The sequence below is a fragment of the Rutidosis leptorrhynchoides genome, chromosome 5 (assembly GCF_046630445.1).
Source record: "Rutidosis leptorrhynchoides isolate AG116_Rl617_1_P2 chromosome 5, CSIRO_AGI_Rlap_v1, whole genome shotgun sequence".
Lineage (NCBI taxonomy): Eukaryota > Viridiplantae > Streptophyta > Magnoliopsida > Asterales > Asteraceae > Rutidosis > Rutidosis leptorrhynchoides.
In genome coordinates, this window is record NC_092337.1 from 90,576,045 (window position 1) to 90,600,024 (window position 23,980).

Consider the following 23,980-nt stretch of genomic DNA (forward strand, 5'->3'; position numbering starts at 1 on the left):
TGTTGAGATTTATGATTTTGAAAAGAGTTTTACATAACGTTTAACCGTCTAGTTTGACCGATGATATCACGAACTATACAATATATGTTAATTATATGTTTGTGTATATATATGTATATATACATATTTAACATGATTTAAGGATGTTTAAATATCTCATTTTGTATTAATAACAATAAGTTATAAGTATATTTTGAAACTACTAACTTAAGCTTTCAAAACGATAACTATACGTAACGTTATTTGACATAAATACTTACGACCTATAATGTTTATACATATATCGTATATATAATGTATTTAATCACTTTTAAAGACTTAAATACATAAAACAATATAAGTATATTCACAAAAGATAGCTATATTTGAATCCTCATTCCATTTTTCACAAGATTTCTATACGTATATCTAGAGTATATGTACTCGTATCATACCTAGCTTCTATACGTATTTACTATTGGTATATACACATCAAATCACCACCAACCAGCCCTTGTTCATGCCTTATGTATAAGGTAACTACTTTTGTTATTTAGTATGACAATTTCACATGATTAAAAGATCTTTTCACAAAATTACAAATTTATACACCTTTTACACCACCATAAATACATGCATCCATTTTCAATTTTTGGAACATCATTTCTCTAGCTAAACACACACACTTACTAGCCTCATGTCTCTCTAAGAACTCCAGCAAAAATCCTCTCAAGAATCACCTTAAACACCACCATAAAAAGATCAACAAAAACACTACAAAAATACAACTTTCAATTCAAGTTTATGTCTTAAGTTGCTTCCAATCTTTCATCCAATTTCATCACTCTTTTGGTTCTAGGTTTTTACTCCTCTTTTACAGCAATCTTGTCCAAGTAACTTGAGGTAGTAACTTTGTTCATAACCTTATTCGATTCATATATATATAGCTATCTTATTGTATGGTATACAATTTTAACAACAAAAACATAGTTTGAATGATTTCAAACTTGTTTGCAAACTAAATAGATCCTTCTAACTTAACTTTTAAAATACTTCAAGACCTGTAATATAACTTAAATATATGCTAATTTAACAAGGTATAACTTGGTTTTTCAAAGAATACCTTAAAAAAACTGTTTTTATGACGTCGGAGTGCAACCGGGGGCTGTTTTGGGTTGGATAATTAAAAACCATCTTGAACTTTGAATTGGAGGTTTATATTCTGGAAAAATGATATTTTTTATGAATATGTTAACACATAAAAATTTCATGATTTAATTCATAGTATAAGTATTTTTAGAAAAATGGTCATTAAATGATGTTTTTGTAACAAAAATGATTAACTTCATAAGTTTCACCAAAATTTGACCTATGACCTATGATTTTGAATACAAACTAAGGTATTTACAGTTCATATTCTTAAAGAGGGACTCGATCCAAGGAAGTGGAAAGTTGAATCAACGAAAACGGAGTTGTAACGAAGAAATTATGACCAAAACAAAATCGGATATCCAAGACTAGTTTAGCCACGAAAATAATTGGAGAAAATTAAATAAATCACATCTTCCTAAAGTAACATGATATTTTATACATATGTACTCATAATTTAATTTTATATGGTTCAGGATCACCCGTAAACAATACGAGAAGATTAATCATAAGATCCCATGATTGTACGCAACACGTCATTTGACAACACCGGTACTTTATGTACGCAACACGTCATTTGACAACACCGGTACCATGGGTCAAGATTAATCTCGACCAATACATATACGATGGGGGTTTTATTTATTTCATTGGGGGTTTATTAAACAACTAAATATGAACCATTAAAATTGAATTACTAACATCGGACTGCTAACTACGGACTAAGGAATTATTAAAAGTATTAAAAGTATTATAAGTATATATATGTGACGATTGTTTAAAAAGAAAAGGTATTGATATATTATATATGGATAGGTTCGTGATATCAATCGGAGACCAAGTCGAAATTACATATCTTCAAGACAAAAGTGAGTATATAGTCCCACTTTTAAACTCTAAATATTTCGGGATGAGAATACATGTATTTTATGTTTTACGCTATGGACACAAGTAACTGAAAAATATATTCTACGTTGAGTTGTACCACTGGCATACTTCCCTGTAGCTTGGTAACTAATATTTACAGCGGTATTGTAAACGCGAATCCTGTTGATAGATCTATCGGGCCTGACAACCCCAACCGGACTGGACGACCAGTATTCAACGGTTGCACAGTACTTCGTTTCGTGACTACACCTTGGTACGGTGTAGTAAGATTTCATAATAAAGGGAATATGCGACGTGATTAAATGTTAAGTATGGTTACCAAGTGCTCAACCACTTAGAATATTTTTATTAAAATGTTTATATATGAAATCTTGTGTTCCATTGTTATAACGCTGCTAGCATCAAACCTATATATCTCACCAACTTTATGTTGACGTTTTAAAGCATGTTATTCTCAGGTATGAATTAAGTCTTCCGCTGTGCATTAGCTCATGTTAAGGATACTACTTGGGACCTTTTAAGCCATGATACAAAGACGTTGCATTCGAGTCATTGGAGTTCAATAGAGAATATAAATAAGTAAATGACAGATTAGGTCATTTGGATATTATGAAATGTTAGACGAAAATGTCAAATATTGATGTAATGATAGTTTGCCTTTTAAGAATAAATGCAACGTTTGTAAAATGTATCATATAGAGGTCAAGTACCTCACAATGTTATCATATGTTATTGTATTCGTCCCTATGGATTGGGTCGGGTCGTCTCACACCAATAGCTCGTGCTCCTTACAGACTCGCACCCAGCGAGATGAAAGAACTGCAAAGCCAATTACAAGAACTTTTAGAGCGTGGTTTCATTCGACCAAGCACATCACCGTGGGGAGCTCCTGTTTTGTTTGTCAAGAAGAAAGATGGTACATTCAGGTTGTGTATCGACTACCGAGAGTTGAACAAACTTACCATCAAGAACTGCTACCCACTACCGAGAATCGATGACTTATTTGATCAACTACAAGGCTCGTCTGTTTATTCAAAGATTGACTTACGTTCCGGGTATCATCAAATGCGGGTGAAAGAAGATGATATTCCAAAGACTGCTTTCAGAACACGTTACGGTCATTACGAGTTTATGGTCATGCCGTTTGGTTTAACTAATGCACCAGCTGTGTTCATGGACCTTATGAACCGAGTGTGTGGACCATACCTTGACAAGTTTGTCATTATTTTCATTGATGACATACTTATTTACTCAAAGAATGGCCAAGAACACGGTGAACATTTGAGAAAGGTGTTAGAAGTATTGAGGAAGGAAAAACTGTACGCTAAGTTTTCAAAGTGTGCATTTTGATTAGAAGAAGTTCAATTCCTCGGTCACATAGTGAACAAAGAAGGTATTAAGGTGGATCCGGCAAAGATAGAAACTGTTGAAAAGTGGGAAACCCCGAAAACTCCGAAACACATACGCCAGTTTTTAGGACTAGCTGGTTACTACAGAAGGTTCATCCAAGACTTTTCCAGAATTGCAAAACCCTTTACTGCATTAACGCATAAAGGGAAGAAATTTGAATGGAATGATGAACAAGAGAAAGCGTTTCAGTTATTGAAGAAAAAGCTAACTACGGCACCTATATTGTCATTGCCTGAAGGGAATGATGATTTTGTGATTTATTGTGACGCATCAAAGCAAGGTCTCGGTTGTGTATTAATGCAACGAACGAAGGTGATTGCTTATGCGTCTAGACAATTGAAGATTCACGAACAAAATTATACGACGCATGATTTGGAATTAGGCGCGGTTGTGTTTGCATTAAAGACTTGGAGGCACTACTTATATGGGGTCAAAAGTATTATATATACCGACCACAAAAGTCTTCAACACATATTTAATCAGAAACAACTGAATATGAGGCAGCGTAGGTGGATTGAATTATTGAATGATTACGACTTTGAGATTCGTTACCACCCGGGGAAGGCAAATGTGGTAGCCGATGCCTTGAGTAGGAAGGACAGAGAACCCATTCGAGTAAAATCTATGAATATAATGATTCATAATAACCTTACTACTCAAATAAAGGAGGCGCAACAAGGAGTTTTAAAAGAGGGAAATTTAAAGGATGAAATACCCAAAGGATCGGAGAAGCATCTTAATATTCGGGAAGACGGAACCCGGTATAGGGCTGAAAGGATTTGGGTACCAAAATTTGGAGATATGAGAGAAATGGTACTTAGAGAAGCTCATAAAACCAGATACTCAATACATCCTGGAACGGGGAAGATGTACAAGGATCTCAAGAAACATTTTTGGTGGCCGGGTATGAAAGCCGATGTTGCTAAATACGTAGGAGAATGTTTGACGTGTTCTAAGGTCAAAGCTGAGCATCAGAAACCATCAGGTCTACTTCAACAACCCGAAATCCCGGAATGGAAATGGGAAAACATTACCATGGATTTCATCACTAAATTGCCAAGGACTGCAAGTGGTTTTGATACTATTTGGGTAATAGTTGATCGTCTCACCAAGTCAGCACACTTCCTGCCAATAAGAGAAGATGACAAGATGGAGAAGTTAGCACGACTGTATTTGAAGGAAGTCGTCTCCAGACATGGAATACCAATCTCTATTATCTCTGATAGGGATGGCAGATTTATTTCAAGATTCTGGCAGACATTACAGCAAGCATTAGGAACTCGTCTAGACATGAGTACTGCCTATCATCCACAAACTGATGGGCAGAGCGAAAGGACGATACAAACGCTTGAAGACATGTTACGAGCATGTGTTATTGATTTCGGAAACAGTTGGGATCGACATCTACCGTTAGCAGAATTTTCCTACAACAACAGCTACCATTCAAGCATTGAGATGGCGCCGTTTGAAGCACTTTATGGTAGAAAGTGCAGGTCTCCGATTTGTTGGAGTGAAGTGGGGGATAGACAGATTACGGGTCCGGAGATTATACAAGAAACTACCGAGAAGATCATTCAAATTCAACAATGGTTGAAAACCGCCCAAAGTCGACAAAAGAGCTACGCTGACATTAAAAGAAAAGATATAGAATTTGAAATTGGAGAGATGGTCATGCTTAAAGTTGCACCTTGGAAAGGCGTTGTTCGATTTGGTAAACGAGGGAAATTAAATCCAAGGTATATTGGACCATTCAAGATTATTGATCGTGTCGGACCAGTAGCTTACCGACTTGAGTTACCTCAACAACTCGCGGCTGTACATAACACTTTCCACGTATCGAATTTGAAGAAATGTTTTGCTAAAGAAGATCTCACTATTCCGTTAGATGAAATCCAAATCAACGAAAAACTTCAATTCATCGAAGAACCCGTCGAAATAATGGATCGTGAGGTTAAAAGACTTAAGCAAAAGAAGATACCAATTGTTAAGGTTCGATGGAATGCTCGTAGAGGACCCGAGTTCACCTGGGAGCGTGAAGATCAGATGAATAAGAAATACCCGCATCTATTTCCAGAAGATTCGTCAACACCTTCAACAGCTTAAAATTTCGGGACGAAATTTATTTAACGGGTAGGTACTGTAGTGACCCGAACTTTTCCATGTTTATATAATTAATTGAGATTGACATTTACATGATTAAATGTTTCCAACATGTTAAGCAATCAAACTTGTTAAGACTTGATTAATTGAAATATGTTTCATATAGACAATTGACCACCCAAGTTGACCGGCGATTCACGAACGTTAAAACTGGTAAAAACGACATGACGATATATATATGGATATACATATGGTTAACATGAGATTATGATAAGTAAGTATCTCCATAAGTATATTAACAATGAGTTATATACATATAAACAAGACTACTAACTTAAGGATTTCGAAACGAGACATATATGTAACGATTATCGTTGTAACGACATTTAAATGTATATATATCATATTAAGATATATTAATATATCATAATATCATGATAATATAATAATTTAACATCTCATTTGATATTATAAACATTGGGTTAACAACATTTAACAAGATCGTTAACCTAAAGGTTTCAAAACAACACTTACATGTAACGACTAACGATGACTTAACGACTCAGTTAAAATGTATATACATGTAGTGTTTTAATATGTATTTATACACTTTTTAAAGACTTCAATACACTTATCAAAATACTTCTACTTAACAAAAATGCTTACAATTACATCCTCGTTCAGTTTCATCAACAATTCTACTCGTATGCACCCGTATTCGTACTCGTACAATACACAGCTTTTAGATGTATGTACTATTGGTATATACACTCCAATTATCAGCTCTTAGCAGCCCATGTGAGTCACCTAACACATGTGGGAACCATCATTTGGCAACTAGCATGAAATATCTCATAAAATTACAAAAATATGAGTAATCATTCATGACTTATTTACATGAAAACAAAATTACATATCCTTTATATCTAATCCATACACCAACGACCAAAAACACCTACAAATACTTTCATTCTTCAATTTTCTTCATCTAATTGATCTCTCTCAAGTTCTATCTTCAAGTTCTAAGTGTTCTTCATAAATTCTACAAGTTCTAGTTACATAAAATCAAGAATACTTTCAAGTTTGCTAGCTCACTTCCAATCTTGTAAGGTGATCATCCAACCTCAAGAAATCTTTGTTTCTTACAGTAGGTTATCATTCTAATACAAGGTAATAATCATATTCAAACTTTGGTTCAATTTCTATAACTATAACAATCTTATTTCAAGTGATGATCTTACTTGAACTTGTTTTCGTGTCATGATCCTACTTCAAGAACTTTCAAGCCATCCAAGATCCTTTGAAGCTAGATCATTTCTTGTCACTTCCAGTAGGTTTACCTACTAAACTTGAGGTAGTAATGATGTTCATAACATCATTCGATTCATATATATAAAACTATCTTATTCAAAGGTTTAAACTTGTAATCACTAGAACATAGTTTAGTTAATTCTAAACTTGTTCGCAAACAAAAGTTAATCCTTCTAACTTGACTTTTAAAATCAACTAAACACATGTTCTATATCTATATGATATGCTAACTTAATGATTTAAAACCTGGAAACACGAAAAACACCGTAAAACCGAATTTACGCCGTCGTAGTAACACCGCGGGCTGTTTTGGGTTAGTTAATTAAAAAAACTATGATAAACTTTGATTTAAAAGTTATTATTCTGAGAAAATGATTTTTATTATGAACATGAAACTATATCCAAAAATTATGGTTAAACTCAAAGTGGAAGTATGTTTTCTAAAATGGTCATCTAGACGTCGTTCTTTCGACTGAAATGACTACCTTTACAAAAACGACTTGTAACTTATTTTTCCGACTATAAACCTATACTTTTTCTGTTTAGATTCATAAAATAGAGTTCAATATGAAACCATAGCAATTTGATTCACTCAAAACGGATTTAAAATGAAGAAGTTATGGGTAAAACAAGATTGGATAATTTTTCTCATTTTAGCTACGTGAAAATTGGTAACAAATCTATTCCAACCATAACTTAATCAACTTGTATTGTATATTATGTAATCTTGAGATACCATAGACACGTAAACAATGTTTCGACCTATCATGTCGACACATCTATATATATTTCGGAACAACCATAGACACTCTATATGTGAATGTTGGAGTTAGCTATACAGGGTTGAGGTTGATTCCAAAATATATATAGTTTGAGTTGTGATCAATACTGAGATACGTATACACTGGGTCGTGGATTGATTCAAGATAATATTTATCGATTTATTTCTGTACATCTAACTGTGGACAACTAGTTGTAGGTTACTAACGAGGACAGCTGACTTAATAAACTTAAAACATCAAAATATATTAAAAGTGTTGTAAATATATTTTGAACATACTTTGATATATATGTATATATTGTTATAGGTTCGTGAATCAACCAGTGGCCAAGTCTTACTTCCCGACGAAGTAAAAATCTGTGAAAGTGAGTTATAGTCCCACTTTTAAAATCTAATATTTTTGGGATGAGAATACATGCAGGTTTTATAAATGATTTACAAAATAGACACAAGTACGTGAAACTACATTCTATGGTTGAATTATCGAAATCGAATATGCCCCTTTTTATTAAGTCTGGTAATCTAAGAATTAGGGAACAGACACCCTAATTGACGCGAACTCTAAAGATAGATCTATCGGGCCTAACAAACCCCATCCAAAGTACCGGATGCTTTAGTACTTCGAAATTTATATCATATCCGAAGGGTGTCCCGGAATGATGGGGATATTCTTAAATATGCATCTTGTTAATGTCGGTTACCAGGTGTTCACCATATAAATGATTTTTATCTCTATGTATGGGATGTATATTGAAATATGAAATCTTGTGGTCTATTGTTACAGTTTGATATATATAGGTTAAACCTATAACTCACCAACATTTTTGTTGACGTTTAAAGCATGTTTATTCTCAGGTGAATACTAAGAGCTTCCGCTGTTGCATACTAAAATAAGGACAAGATTTGGAGTCCATGTTTGTATGATACTGTGTAAAAACTGCATTCAAGAAACTGATTTCGATGTAACATATTTGTATTGTAAACCATTATGTAATGGTAGTGTGTAAACAGGATATTTTAGATTATCATTATTTGATAATCTACGTAAAGCTTTTTAAACCTTTATTTATGAAATAAAGGTTATGGTTTGTTTTAAAAATGAATGCAGTCTTTGAAAAACGTCTCATATAGAGGTCAAAACCTCGCAACGAAATCAATTAATATGGAACGTTTTTAATCAATAAGAACGGGACATTTCATGCAGCTCGTGTTCTTTCTTCATCAGGCGTTGCTCCTTATAATGACGCCACACAGGCGGACTTGCTGTCTAAGCACCCTTCTTCTTTAGCTCCATCCTTGCTTGATATGCCGGTTGATCGGCTTCACCTCGTTACGACTTCTACTGTTGTTTTGGGCCAGATTAAAAGTTTTCCTCGGGGCACATCATGTGGTAAGGATGGTTTACGTGCACAACACCTTATGGATTGCTTGAGTGGTGCTGTTGTGGCAGTCTCGGATGAGTTGGTTGGCTCTATTACCGGGGTCGTTAATCTCTTTCTAGCTGGAAGGTACCCTATGGAATTAGGAGAGTATATAGCTAGTGCTCCCCTCACACCGCTTGTCAAGCCCGGCGGTGATCTTCGTCCTATAGTTGTGGGTACTGTTTGGCGACGTCTTGTTTCGAAGGTTGGCGCTGCTATGGTTGGCCAGTCTTTGGGAAGTTACTTCGGTGGTCTTCAATTTGGTGTTGGTGTTTCTTCAGGTGGTGAGGCAATTCTTCATGCTGTGAATCGGTTGATTGAGGATCGTGGCTCTAATGTTGGCCTCTCTATGTTATTAGTTGATTTTCAAAATGCATTCAATCTAGTTGATCGTACGGTCATGTTGCGTGAAGTTCGCCGCCTTTGTCCAAGCATTTCTCGGTGGGTTGAATTTTGCTACTCTAATCCAGCCAGATTGTATTATGGGAACCACACCTTATGGTCTTCTCAGGGGGTGCAACAGGGTGATCCCCTTGGTCCGCTGCTTTTTGCGTTGGTCTTACAACCCTTGGTTTCTAAAATCAGAGATAATTTTGAGGTTTGTCTTCAGACGTGGTATTTGGATGATGGCACTATTATTGGGGACACTTTGGTGGTGGGGAAGGTTTTGCATTTGATTATGGAGGATGGGCCTCGTTTTGGGCTACATCTCAACGTGGAAAAAACAGAAATTTTCTAGCCTACGGAGGACCCTCGTAGCAGGCAAGTAGGTGTCTTTCCTCCTAATATTGCTCGACCTTTAAATGGTGTTAAGTTTCTTGGGGCCCCCACAAGTTCCGATCCTGGTTTTAGTAGTGAACTGGTGATGCAAAGGGTGACCAAGTCCATTGAGCTTATGGATAAGGTTGCTAAGCTTGATGATCCTCAGTGTGAGTTGTTGTTGCTTAGGGCATGTACGGGAGTTTCTAAACTCTACTTTACCTTGCGTACTTGTCCTCCTAGTATATTTGAGGCGGCTCAACGCGCTTTCGATGGAGCCCTTCGATCTTCCTTGGAGCGTATTGTTACTGCTTCCGGGCCTGGGTTTGGTGATTGGCAGTGGCGGCTTGCCACCTTGCCATTTGCTTTTGGAGGGGGTGTTTATTATGCGGGAGATGTTCGTCATTATGCTTTTGTGGCTTCTCGGTTACAGTCTGCTGGGTTGCAGACCAAGCTCCTACATCATGCGGGTATTGTTGGTCTTGGTCGTGCTTTTGAAGATGCATTGGGTCTGTTTAATAAAACGGTTGGGTTTGATATTTTAGGTAATCCGAGTGAGGTCGCTGCCCCAATACTCATGAAGAAATTGGCAGATGTTTATTTCACAAAGGTTACCGCTTCTGCAGAATCCACTTTTTTGTTATCTCCCCGACAATCGGCCTTATGGAAATCACAGCAGGGTGATCACACCTCTGCTTGGCTAAGGGCAGTCCCTATTTTGGAGTTGGGTCAGACGATGAACGCAAAGACTTACCGATGTGTGTTCTGCTACCGGTTGGGTGTTCCATTGTTCTCTATCTCGACGGCATGCTCTGCCTGTTCAAGGGTTTTTACTGGGGATATTTTCGGGGATCACGCGGTGTCTTGTGCTAGTATGATGGGTATTAAGCATCGACATAATGTTGTTCGGGATTCCCTTGTTGATGTTTGTTATCGATCTGGGATTTCAGCAAGAAAGGAGGTTGACATTGGGTTGTCTGGAGGGAACGACAGGGCCCTCAGACCTGCAGATGTGTTAATTTATTCCTGGGAGTGTGGTCGCGATGTTTGTGTTGACTTGACAGGGTCTTCTCCTTTGACACAGTCTGGGCTTTCTGACTTTGTCCCTGGACGTGCTGTGGTTGATGCGGCTCGTCGGAAGCGGGTCAAGTACGAATCTAGCTGTCAGGCGATTGGTTATGGTTTCATTCCTTTCTCATTTTCTTCCCTTGGGGAATTAGAGAAGGAGGCTGTTTCTTTGCTAAAGCGGGTGCAGAAGAGTTAGATGGCGCAAGATATTGGTGCCGGTGCTGCTGCTCATATTTTTACTAGGATAGGTTTTGCTATTGCTAGAGGTGTGAGGACCCAGATTGTCTCTAGGCTTCCCACTAATTTTTTGTAAGTTTTAAAACTTTTAAGTTTATAATAATAATAATAATAATAATAATAATAATAATAATAATAATAATAATAATAATAATAATAATAATAATAATAATAATAATAAAAATAATAATAAGTATATTATATAATATATAATAGATATATAAATATTAATATTAATATAACTAATGAAAGGATGATTTTAACAAAGACAAAAATACCCTCACATGATAGGTGTTAATAGAAAAAATAGACAGAAAGTAGACGGAAGGACGAGGGATGTAGGTTTTTGATACATTAGGGACGAGGAATGCACAAAAAAAAGAAAAAGGATATAGAGTCAAATTTGATGTAAAGTTCAGGAACGAGGAATGAAATTTTGTCTATTATATACAATATACGAAGTGTCGAAGTATTGTATAAGATTAATATTTATAATTTTTAATGGAAATTTGAGAATTGGTATTGATTTTGAGATATTTTGGGAGGGAGGGATATAGACTAGCTGTAGGCTGTAGCAATATCCGAAGGCAAAAAGGTCCAAGCAACAACCAAAACTAACAATGAGTCTATCTCCATGTTCTGTATCCACACAAACCATACCTTGTATTTTTCACAACAACGTTCCAGGTAATTGTTTATCTATTAACAAATAAAATATCAAGATTTTAGTTTGATTTGACTCGGTTCATGGTTTTTCATTCATAGGTATTTTTATTGCCAATCAAAGAAATCGCAGGCTTCATAGAATAGTCAAGTTTGACTCTTTGAAAACAAAGGTCAATCTTCTTATCTCATCCCCTTTTTTTTTTTTTGAAAGGCAATGTTAGTGGTTAGAGTTAATTCACGAAAATCCCCCCCCCCCCCGAGACTCGAACCCTTGGTCTCCTCGAACACCATGTTAACATGGTGACCAATGAGGCAAAGCCCCATTGGCTATCTCATCCCCTTTATTTCAACCAGCTTCAAGTAGTTGAGTTTCTAATTTATATATTTGTTCTGGGATTTCCATTTTAAGTCAAAAGTTGGTAACTTTATCAAATTATACTAACACAATTGCACTTGGGTCAACACTGAGTTGAAATTTGGGATGAAATCCATCCATATTACTACATTTAATCTTGCAGTTAAAAGTTTGACATGCAAAAGTCAAAAAGAAGTGTAGCTACTGCATGCTATATTATGCTATGCTTAATTTAAGGTGTGTTTGGATATGAATTAGTTTGATTTGGATATTTGAGACTGGTTGTGACTAGAATTATATGGGTTTGAAATCATCTGGTGTGAATAATTAAATACTAAGTTGGCTTTAGTAAACTGATAGTTAAATTTACCTGATGACTACACCAAAGGGCCATTGGCCTAGTTAAACTACATTGTACCATTGTGCTAAACAACCAATTAAAGAAAGCTGTAAGCTTGAGTTTAAGCGGCAGTTTGGTATTTTTTATACCTGGCAATTGAGACCCATTCTCTCAAATTTGGGTCAAATGGGTCAAGCTTTCGGGTCAATTGGATCATGAAAAAAATTATGCCCGACAATGTAAATCAAAACTTAAAAAAAGGTCCAATGAGTTTTCCTACAACCTATTAGCTCGTATACAAAATATAAAAGAACGGGTCAAGTGGGTATCAAATCCTAAAGTTCAATAAAAATAAATAGAGACAGGTCATGGGTCATGTAAATGGGTGAAATGGGTCGAGCTCATCCGTCAACCATATATGAAAGCATTAATGGTTATATCAATTCTTATGTATATTAATATTTTTTCTTATATATATAATAAATGTTAATAATAAATATAAATATAAATAATAATAGTAATAACTAAAACGATATAATAAATGTAAAAAAAAAAAAAAACAATGTAAAACTATATGACCTGTTTGGACCTATTTGACCCATTACCCGTTTTAACCTGTTACCCAAACCGACCCAACCTGACCCGTTTGGACCCATTTAAATTTTTTACCCGTTTGACCCATGACCCATTTCGACCCAAAACCGTTTTGACCCGTTACCCAAACTAACCCAACCTGACCCGTTTGCCAGGTATAGCAACACTTTAAACAAACTAATACTCATTGCCAGGTTACTTCTTGGCTTAAATCTCTTTGACAAATCATTATATTTATTCATTGAAACCCTATCATATACTCATCCGCATATTGTAACGAGAACTGCCATACCAATTACCGGGAATCAGCAATCAGTACTTTGAAAACTCACAGCATATCTACATCAACAGTTACATGTATAACATTTATCTCTTAGAATTATGATCTTTCATTCTAAAATTCTGAAAAGCACTCAGTCGACATCTAACATTGAAGGGTTGTTCCTTTTGTGAAAGTTGCTTCTTTTAGCATTCGGGTTTTATTTATAAAAAAAAAGTTAGTAAAGTGGGGGTTCGATTTGTATTTTAATAAAAGTTAGGGGGTTAAGTTTGTGAAATTTGAAAAAAATATACATATAAAGTGGGAGTTTGATTTGTATTTTAATAAAAGTTAGGGGGTTAAGTTTGTGAAAATTGAATATTAGTAAAAAAAAAAAAGTTAGTAAAGTGGGGGTGCGATTTGTATTAATATCTATTTTAACGCTTAAAAAACTACTCATTTTGTGCCTGTTGGTTTACTCAATGGCAACTATATATGCAGGCGACTGGAGACAACGAAACAAAGCCTAAAACAAAGAGTGTCATATGTACCGATTGTGACGGCAATGGTCAGTTGTTGTTTCTCCTTTTAAACTTTGAATAATAAAAAAGCTGTTATATCTTACTAAAATCAACCTACATGTAATTGTTTCAAACATTCAAACACTTAATTGCAATATGAATATATGCATCAGTATGCCAAATTTTAAACACCTAATTACAATGGCATCTGAAGCCTTATATGCATTTCTGATCCTTCATTTGACACATAACCTTTGAATGTATGGAGCAAAAATGCAGTACTAGACCTAATAAAATGGATTTTCATTGACGTAGTCTGATTTTCAGGGGCAGTTCAATGTTCACAATGCAAAGGTGTTGGTGTTAACCCTGAAGATTTCTTTAACGGACAATTTAAAGCCGGGGCCTCATGCTGGCTTTGCGGGTAATAATGGCTGTGTTCGTCTGTTTTAACATATATGTTTATATTCATTTTCGCGTTAGTCTAAATCTATGCAATTTGTTTCATCCTTATTTCTTGCAGAGGAAAGAAAGAAATGTTATGTGGAAATTGCAATGGAGCTGGCTTTGTAGGTGGTTTCTTAAGCGGATTCGATCATTAGATGTATGTAAAAACTCTCATTATAACATAAAACATGTAAATAACTTTCATTCCAAATAGGCAAATACTATTTCATATTCATTATTCATTATTCTAATGAAACTAGATTTATGGCATAGTCATATTCATATCCTGTAACAAGTTGACCTCAAACAGTATATATGAACTCCTTCATTTTCTTCTCTAACAACCGAGCTGCCTCACAATCAGGACGAAAGACATGAAAAACATGTTTTTCATCTATTGTTTCATATAGCTTCACATTTACGCCTTTTTTCTTCAAAAACTCAGCATACATGACTCCCCGTTCTTTCAAAAAATCCAACTCTGCCACAAAAACAATCACTTTTGGAAACCGGCTCCATTCGGTTTCAAACACCTCCATTTTTTCAAGGTTACAACCATAATAGTCCCGGTTCGAGCCCTCTGGAATACTCAACCGCCAAAACATATCGTTAGACTTCACTTCATCAACCGACCCTTCTTTAGTTTCCAACTCGGTCCGTTTTTCACTACCAAAGTAAGGATGAATAGGCAATATTCCTTTGATTGTGACCGGACATTGTTTATCACGAATCGCAGTGATAGTTACGTGATGAACTATGTTTCCTCCAGCACTATCGCCCGACAAAAAGACCCTAGAAAGATCAGCGTTATCGAGCCAAGGTTCGGTATTTTTTTGTTGGCTTAACCAAATGAGAGAAGTGTAACAATCTTGGTATGCAATAGGTAATTTATATTCGGGGGCTAGACGATAGTCTACCGAAAGAACTATGGATTCGGTAATGGCTGAAAGGTCTCCTAGGAAATGGTGGTAACCTAGCCATGTTGTAGAACCAATGCAAAAACCGCCACCATGAAAGTATACCAAGACGGGTAATGTGACCGCGTTGGTGGTGGTAGGAATGAACATTCGGGCGGTTATTGGTTTTTTCGAGTCAATGGTCACATCTTTGCATTTGTAACCTTGGTATAAATCGAGTGAGGCTGGGGCGCTTGTGGGTATGTGACGTTCAACCGAGCCATCGGAGAGGACTTTGATGAATTCGGATGAGTCAATTACGGTGGTGTTCATGGTGGTTTAGTGGTGGTGTTCATGGGTGGAATGTTTAGTTTATATAGAAGGTGATGGTGAGTTTATAGGTAGGTTGATCATGTTGATTGAATTCTTTTTTGGTCCCATTTCTTTGTGTCATAATCAAGAAAATGAAAAGAAACTGATTATTTTAATATTTGAAACATGTAACATGTGTTCATCAGAATTTTAAAGATTCAATCAAACAGTAAAGTTTTTATTTATTCTTCTTCAATCTCTTAAATTTCGAACTAAATTTTTTATTTCACCAGACAAAAAAAAGTAAACAAAAAGAAAAAGTAAAAAAATAAAATAAACAAAAAATGAAAAGTCATAAAAACGCGCCAGGTAGGGGTCGAACCTACGACTTTCTGCTTAGGAAACAGACGCTCTATCCACTGAGCTACAGGCGCTTTTGATTAATAAAATCATCTATTTCTAACCTATAATATATGAGTCCCTTTTTCAGACACATAACTCATTTCAATCTGATAATTTTGTCAAAAATCTTTTCTGCAATTTCCTCTCCCCAATCTATTTCCGGAGAAAACGGCGGTTTCTAGGGTTGGCAACTGGTGGTAGTATGACGGAATCAGACGGTATGTTTAAAAATTCTTCAATTACTAAACAACAATTAATTAAATCAGTAAGCTTATTATCTTCACTTTTCGATAAGCTCACCGACGAGCTATTAATCGAAATTCTAATTTGTCTGCCATTAAAACCAGCCAGTTTATGTAAGTGCGTTTCATCTCGCTTTCGCTCCTTAATTTCAACTTCATATTTTATTAGATGTTACAAAAATCATCATAATCAGAATCATCACCCGTTCAACAATCCTTTTGCTCTTTATTATCAGTCAAAACCTAATTATGATAACATGATCCAACCTTCTACTATGGGAATCGATTTGATATTTGAATCCCCTATTTTCGAGTCTCCGTGTTTTAACTTATCTTTTATTGCTCATAATGAAGATTTAGAACAACATAGTTTGCAATACTTAGCTTCGAATAACGGATTATTGTTATGCTGTGTGGCTTTAAGTCGTCCTGTTGTTTATTTCGTTTGCAATCCGTTAACGAAACAGTATGTTGCGTTGCCTTTGCCTCCTAGTAATGTTATAGCTGATTATATCGGGTTTATAAGTAAACCACGACATGATTATGATGATAGAAGGGATACCAGCTTTAAGGTGGTTAGAATTGAAGCAGTTTGGTCTGAATCAGAAGGGCACTTATCGAGGACATTGAAATTCGAAATATTTTGTTCGCTGTTGGGAAGATGGACTGAAGAGTATTTTAACTCGAGTTCTAGTTCGAGTTCTAATCCTGAATTGTTTTATTGTAAGGCTTATGGGCATCATAGTGCTGTAGTGTGTAATGGGTTGTTACATTGGGATACACTTTCAACGTGTGGTATTTTCATTTATGATCCTTATAATGGTGAATGTAGAACCATTGGGCTTCCGGATGAGGTAAGTAGGCCGGTATGGGCTTTTAAGCATTTCTTAGGGGAGTCAAATAGTTTGCTTAGGTATGCTCATATTTCTTTGGTTGATTCAAGTTATCAAGTGTTGGAGCTTAAGGATAATGGTAATGGTGGTGAGTGGTTGCTGGTCCACAAGGTTCGTTTCGATGAAATGGAGTCTATGATTCCAAATATTAACAATGATAGTATAAATTTTCTTTTACCACATCCACTAAATCAGGATATTGTTTTCTTCTGGTGTGAATCCTCGAATAAAGTTTTGGAATATAATATGCGGATTAAGGTTTTGAAGTTACCATGTTTTATTCGACATGTTAAGATGATTACTCCTTTGTACCCTATGTTCTTTCCCTTCGTACTTCCTTCTTGGCCTACTGCAGTTCCTCGCCTTGAGCAGCATGACCTTAGCTAGTTAATTAAAATTTCTGTATCGGTTTGCTTTCTGCTGGCTTATTTACGCAAGTATAAGTTTTTAAACCTTTATGACCTTATCATACCATTGTGATTTAATATATGCTCTATTTTAGCTTATTTGTTTTGTTTTTTTTTTGTTTTGTTTTTTTTTGGTTTTTTTTTTTTTTTTTTTTGTTATCGTTTGGTAGTAACGCATTCCTACGCGTTTGATGACAAGAGAATGTTTAATTTTGGCTCAATAATTGAGATATACCATTTAGGAGAATGAGTTTTCTCTTTCCAATAGCCTTGCAGGCAAGTCATACTCCGTTACTTGTCTTGTTTATAAATTACATGTAAGGAATTCAGTTTTTTTGATTATTTGCAGGCAGTTCAACCCTTAAATTAGTTAAACATTTCACTTTTCAAAACATAATTTTTGAAAATCCGCTTGTGAAGTTGACATTGTTAGTACCCATTTAAACTATTTTAGCCAAATTTTAGCCAGTTGTTTAGGGTTTAGGGAGGATAGATGAGGCTCGGTCCTCCACAAATCAGGGAGGATAGATGAGGACGTGACTCATCGTATTAAGGTAGGTTGGTTGAAGTGGAGAGCAGCGAAAGGGGTCTTGTGCGACAAGAAGATACCACTCAAATTGAAAGGAAAATTCCTCAAGGTGGCAATCAGACCTGCCATGTTGTACGGATCAGAATGTTGGCCAATGACGAAGGCCCAAGAGAGAAGGATGGAGGTGGCAGAAATGAGGATGCTTAGGTGGACGTGTGGTAAAACCATGCTAGATATGATCCCAAATGGTGTGTTTAGGGAAAAACTTGGAGTCAGTAGCATCATCGACAAGCTAAGAGAAGAACGACTTCGTTGGTTTGGGCATGTGATGAGACGACCACGTATTGCCCCGGTTAGGAGAGTTGAGGCACTCACGGTAGATGGTGTAAGGAGAAGGGGTAGACCTACTCGTAGGTGGATGGATAGACTAAGACTCGACATGAGGGAGCTTTCGTTGACCGAGGACATGACTTCTGATAGGGATGCGTGGAGGGCTAGAATAAGAATAGTTGAGTAGGGCTACTTTTATTATTATTATTGTTATTGTTATTGTTATTGTTATTACTGTTATTACTGCTATTACTGTTATTATTCTTACTATTACAATTATTAGTATTGTTATTGTTATTATTATTATTTTTTGTATCACTATTATTAAGTATTAGTGTATTAGTATTTGTATTACAAATATTTATTACTATTAATATTTATATGAACTATTATTATTACTATTATTTGTACTACTATTACTATCGTTTTTATTAGTTTTATGTACTGTTACTAATATTATTAAATGAGTATGTTTTTGGTATCTTTGGTTTTGGATGTATGCATGCTTGCTTGGTTGTTTGTACTTATGCACGTAGGTTCTTGTATGTTTGTATGTATGTATGCATGCATGTAGGTTTTGTAATGAAGGTGTGATGCAGTTACACACGTTTTTGTATGTGAGTTTGTTTTTTATGTATGTATATTTGTAGGTAGGTATGTATGTATGCTTGTTTTTTTACTTGTCTGCAGGTGTGGTATATTCACTCATGTATGTATGTTTTGCTAATAGGTTTATGTAGGACTTGGTGTTTATGCTATGTATGTATGGTTGTATGTATGGCTTTATGCATGTATGTATGTACGTAGGTATGTTTCATGCTTGTACGTAGGTATGTCTCATGTATATACGTAGGTATGTCTGGTGTGTATGTAGGTTTAGGTATGTGTGTATGTATGTACGTATGTATGCATGTATGTATGATCAAGTGATTCGCATCGCTCGGTGCATCTTGGGACCATTATGGCTGAGGACGACTTCCCTTGCTCTAGAGTTTGGTTGGTTCCTTTTAGTTGGGTGGTTTCGGGGGTGTCTACCGTAAAGGTGCATGAGTGGTTTTTGGTTTGCTAAGGGTGGTTGGCTCTTTGCTTGCGCAACAACTTTCACCCGGCATGCCCTCGAGTTGCTGTCCACAAGGTCTTTTGGCTCTATTTATTGAGGCAACGACAAGCGTCGTTTTAGTGGCGTCTTGACTGCCGCTCAGAGCCTAAATTGATTCTTAGGCATGCTTTAAACCCCATGAAAATCTGATTCTACCATTTTCATGGCGTCCCCCCTATATTTTATTATTATTATTATTATTATTATTATTATTTTTATTATTATTTTTTATTTATCTTTGTATGTTTTAATTTATTTTTTAATTTCTATTTTCTAGTTTTAAATTTAAAAAAAAAAAAAAAGTCTTTTTTAGCCGGAGGTCCTCACGGAAGCAATCTCTCTACCCTGGAGTAGAGAGGGGGATGAATTTCCTTTACCGTGGGTGGAGAATTCTCTCGACTCGTGGTAACAGAAACGACTTCTCTTCTAGTTTAGGGTAGAGGAAGGATTGTCTACACCTTACCTCCCCCATACCTCGCAGGCGCGGGATTGGGCATTGTTGTTGTTGTTGTTGTTTAGCCAGTTGTTTTTCTTGAAACTGCTGAAAGTTTCATGTCAGAATGTTAAGCTTATGAGTAGCCCATTTGACCTTAAAAGTCAATGTCAAGAAAAAGTATGTGATGTAGCTTACCATCACTAAGCATTAAGACGAGATCACTATCAATAACCGTGTGGATTTTGTGGGCTATCGTGACGATAGTTCTATCTTTAAATTCTTGAGTAATATCTTTTGTAAAATTCCATCAGTAGCAGAATCAGTGGATGATGTCGCTTCATCAAGAACAAGAATACTGCTTTTTTTAAGCAATGCTCTACCAAGACAAAACAATTGTCTTTGCCCAACACTCCATTTTTCTCCCCCTTCAACCACTGCATTCAAACACCACTTTAATTACTTTCATTCAATTGTTTTCTAATTCTTACACAATTTCTTTTTCTGCACACAGTTGTAAAAGTCTCGTTTGGGGACTAGCCCGTCCCGACTCACCCAAAAACGCCTTAAAAGTCGGTCAACGCTAAAAAGTTTGGTCAAAAAGCCGGGCTGAAACATCCCGAGTTGGGTTTGAGTCGGTCAAAATCGGTCAAAGTCAAAATTAGGTCAAAGATTTTATATTTTTAAAAATTAGATTTTGTGTGCGCGCGCGCGCGTGTTTAATTTATTTATTACTAAAAGTCAACGTTGGTCAATGTCTGACTCTTCCATCTAAAGTTATGACCGACTCGTGACTTTTACAACCTTATTCTACACATAAAATCTAAATGTAGAAGACTGTAAATGTAATGAAATGACTATATTACCCTTTTGTGTTATCATTAACTTTAGAATGCAGTACATACCTCCCAGATCGTTTCAGGTCCACTAACATGTACACCATATAAGTTCATGAGTTCCAGAGTACTTTAAAATCAATTGGTGATAGAGGGAGGTTCCCCTAAACTTATTTGCATACATTTCTTTTTATCAGTTTTCGACGTGAGACTATTTTGTATTTCCTTAACCGATTATCTCCAACATATATGACGTTCAACTAAGCCATCAGAGAGGACTTTGATGAATTCGGGGGAGTCTATTATGGTGGTGTCCATGGCTATTAGTGGTGGTGTTCATGGGTGGAATTTTTTAATTTAGATAGAATGGTGATGGTGAGTTTATAGGTAGGTTGATCATTTTGATTGAATTCTTTTTGGTCCTGTTTCTTTGTATTATATTTTTTATAATCAAGAAAATAAAAAGAAAATGATTATTTTATATTTGAAACATGGAACATATGTTCAACAAAATTTCAAAGGTTCCATCAAACAGTAAACTTTTTATTTATTCTTTTTCAAGATTTAAAAAATATAAACTGTTATAAAATATCTAGATTGTGTTATAAAATATCTAGATTGGATGTTAATTTTATTATTATTATATTTCTTGCATAGTAATATTTTATACTATAAATAGACATGTATGGTAACCATTTAAGGTGCACCATTTCTCTTGAAATATCAATATCAATATTTCTTCTCTCCTTCTTCTCTTTTTTCTCTCTTTGTTCTTATAACCATTAAAGGTAGTTATAAGCCTACTGAATTATAACACGTTATCAGCACGAAAAGCTTAGTGTAATTAAAAGATATCTCAAACGATCACGAATCACTAATCAAGGTATGAAATTATTAATAATTTTCAGACTCGAATATATCAAATTTTGGACTACTAACATTTATATTTATGTTATTTAAGTTATATATGGTCGGTTATACCACCTGAATTATATTTCTGTAATCTAACTTTTACTAACTTCACTAACATTTATATTTATGTTATTTAAGTTATATATGGTAGGTTATACCACCTGAATTATATTTCTGTAATCTAACTTTTACTAACTTCACTAACATTTATATTTATGTTATTTAAGTTATATATGGTCGGTTATACCACCTGAATTATATTTTCTGTAATATAACTCTTATTAACTTCACTAACATTTATATTTATGTTAATAAGACCTCATGATTGTACGCAACACGTCATTTGACAACACGGTACTTTATGTACGCAACACGTCATTTGACAACACGGTACCATGGGTCGAGATTAATTCCGATCAATACGAATACGACGGGGTCTTTATATGTTATCTAACATTTATGATTACTTATGCAATTAATCATTATTTATTTCATGCATACTAATGTTTATTCTTAAATTTATAATTTTAAAAGTTAAAATAAAAAAATAGTTTGTATTTTTATTAAAAGTAAATCTTAAAAGTTAAAATAAGAAAAAGTAGTTTGTACTTTTATTAAAAGTAAATCTTAAAAGTTAAAATACAAAAAGTAGTTTGTATTTTTTATTAAAAGTAAATCTTAAAAGTTAAAATAAGAAAAAGTAGTTTGTATTTTTATTAAAAATATATCTTAAAAGTTAAAGTAAGAAAAAAAAGGGGATGGTAAAATGGAATAGTTTTTTGTCAAAAATGAAGTATTGAAAATGAAGTGGTCTCCTTCTATAACTAAAAAAATATATATACTTTTATCAAATAGATTTTTTTGTGGCCGACAATTTCAAACACGAGTCCGTGTTTAGTTTATCAAGAATATCTCTTGCTTTGGTGAAAGGTCACGATCACGATATCAGGTGTTGTGAAAGAATTAAAAAATTGGTCAAGTGGCCTTTTAAAAACTAGAAAAAAAATTTAAACAAAAAGTTTTTTTTATATATTTATAATTTACGGGTAACGTAAAAAAAAGGAAGTTTTTTTTAAAAAAAAAAATAAAGAAAGTGTTTAAATGAGTTTTACAGAAAGGGGGAAAGCAAAGTAAAAAAAAAACTTTTTTCCAAACAAAGGTAAATGAAAGTAGGACTTAATACAAGAAAAAAGTAAACATCTCCTAGACGTGATAAAATCTATCAATGATAAGTATTAGACTTGATGAGCTAAATGTGACAAAAATGTTTCAACATGTCTTATGTTAATTTTCTAAAATAAGTTATTATTATTCCGAGTTTAACACATATACATATGTTAATTAAAAACAACCTTTTTGTTCTTATGTAGTGTTGGGTTGCAATTTTGGTTGTATGCCATAATTCCATCCAGTAGAGTGACAATAGAAAACTTTTGATGATAATCAATAAAAAACTTTTTTCCAAACTTGTCAAATGTTTTGTTAAAAACGTGACCGTTGAAAAAAGGAGGTTGAATAATAAAACTTAAAAAACAAATTATTTTTTTAAGAGTGCATCAAAATGGCCCGTTTAATAATGGGGAGTAAAAATATAGTCAAATTGTTTCAACGAACAAGGGTTCAATTGGATGTCTCTTAAAAAAAATCCGCGGGTACGGGTGATGGATCCAATGGATCCGCATCCACGACCCGCGGGTGCTATCCCTAATTGTGACAAGTACAAATCAACTAAAAGTCTAAAAAATAAATGCTCTTATAGGGACCAAATGTTCACAATAATTGCCTAAGCTAGATATGAAACAAATAGTTCATAAAAAAAAAAAAAAAAAGGTCGTTGTGCGTTTTCGGGATGATAGCCGAAATACACTTACAAAAGTAGGTCAGCCGTCAATTCTTTATGGCCATATCAACGTAGATCAATAAAATCATTTATGGTTTTGATAAAAGATTAATTAAAAATTAATTGTTTTTTGGTCTTGGATTCTCGGTAACAAAAGCAAAGGTTGTTTTTGGTTGCCACAACAAACAAGACAGAGGTTGTTGATTTTTGTTGTTAAACATGGTACAAGTGAACAATAACAATAGATTATTGTTTTTGAAAAGAATAATGATGCGTTAATTTTATTGTATAAAATAAAATTAAAGAAAATGGTTTTCATTGATGACTATGAACAAACGCAAACAAAGTGTTTGTGGTATTTGGTGATTAAAAAAAAAAAAGTGCATCTAAAGCTTCTACTGAAAATAATATGCATCTAAAGCTTCTACTGAAAATTAATGTGCAAGGTACAACGTATAACTATATGGTCAAATTCATTTGAGCATTCGGAGTCACAAGTATATGATGTATATATATATTACTCAATTAACAAAATAGTAAATCTAAATTAATTCATATGAATAG

The 23,980-nt window shown here is 34.7% G+C and overlaps 3 protein-coding genes and 1 non-coding gene across 4 annotated transcripts; 2 read left to right on the top strand and 2 right to left on the bottom strand.

Moving 5' to 3' along the window:
- Positions 1-11,608: 11,608 nt before the first annotated feature.
- LOC139848125 (protein BUNDLE SHEATH DEFECTIVE 2, chloroplastic-like) lies at positions 11,609-14,593 on the top strand. Its single transcript, XM_071837856.1, has 5 exons — positions 11,609-11,790; positions 11,869-11,939; positions 13,819-13,885; positions 14,166-14,262; positions 14,362-14,593. The coding sequence occupies exons 1-5, from the start codon at positions 11,724-11,726 to the stop codon at positions 14,438-14,440; spliced, it is 381 nt and encodes a 126-aa protein (XP_071693957.1). The 5' UTR covers positions 11,609-11,723; the 3' UTR covers positions 14,441-14,593.
- On the bottom strand, positions 14,556-15,520 carry LOC139848833 (probable carboxylesterase 6; the record flags this gene model as incomplete). The annotated part of the gene is made up of 1 exon (XM_071838523.1): positions 14,556-15,520. A coding segment is annotated over one exon (933 nt), but the record flags the coding sequence as incomplete, so codon positions are not given.
- A 334-nt stretch (positions 15,521-15,854) lies between these two features.
- Positions 15,855-15,927, bottom strand: TRNAR-CCU (transfer RNA arginine (anticodon CCU)). Its single transcript has one exon. It is a non-coding gene; the product is annotated as a tRNA-Arg (tRNA).
- A 110-nt stretch (positions 15,928-16,037) lies between these two features.
- Positions 16,038-17,527, top strand: LOC139849640 (putative F-box protein At3g23970). The gene has a single exon (XM_071839274.1). The coding sequence runs from the start codon at positions 16,098-16,100 to the stop codon at positions 17,415-17,417; it is 1,320 nt and encodes a 439-aa protein (XP_071695375.1). The 5' UTR covers positions 16,038-16,097; the 3' UTR covers positions 17,418-17,527.
- Positions 17,528-23,980: the final 6,453 nt, after the last annotated feature.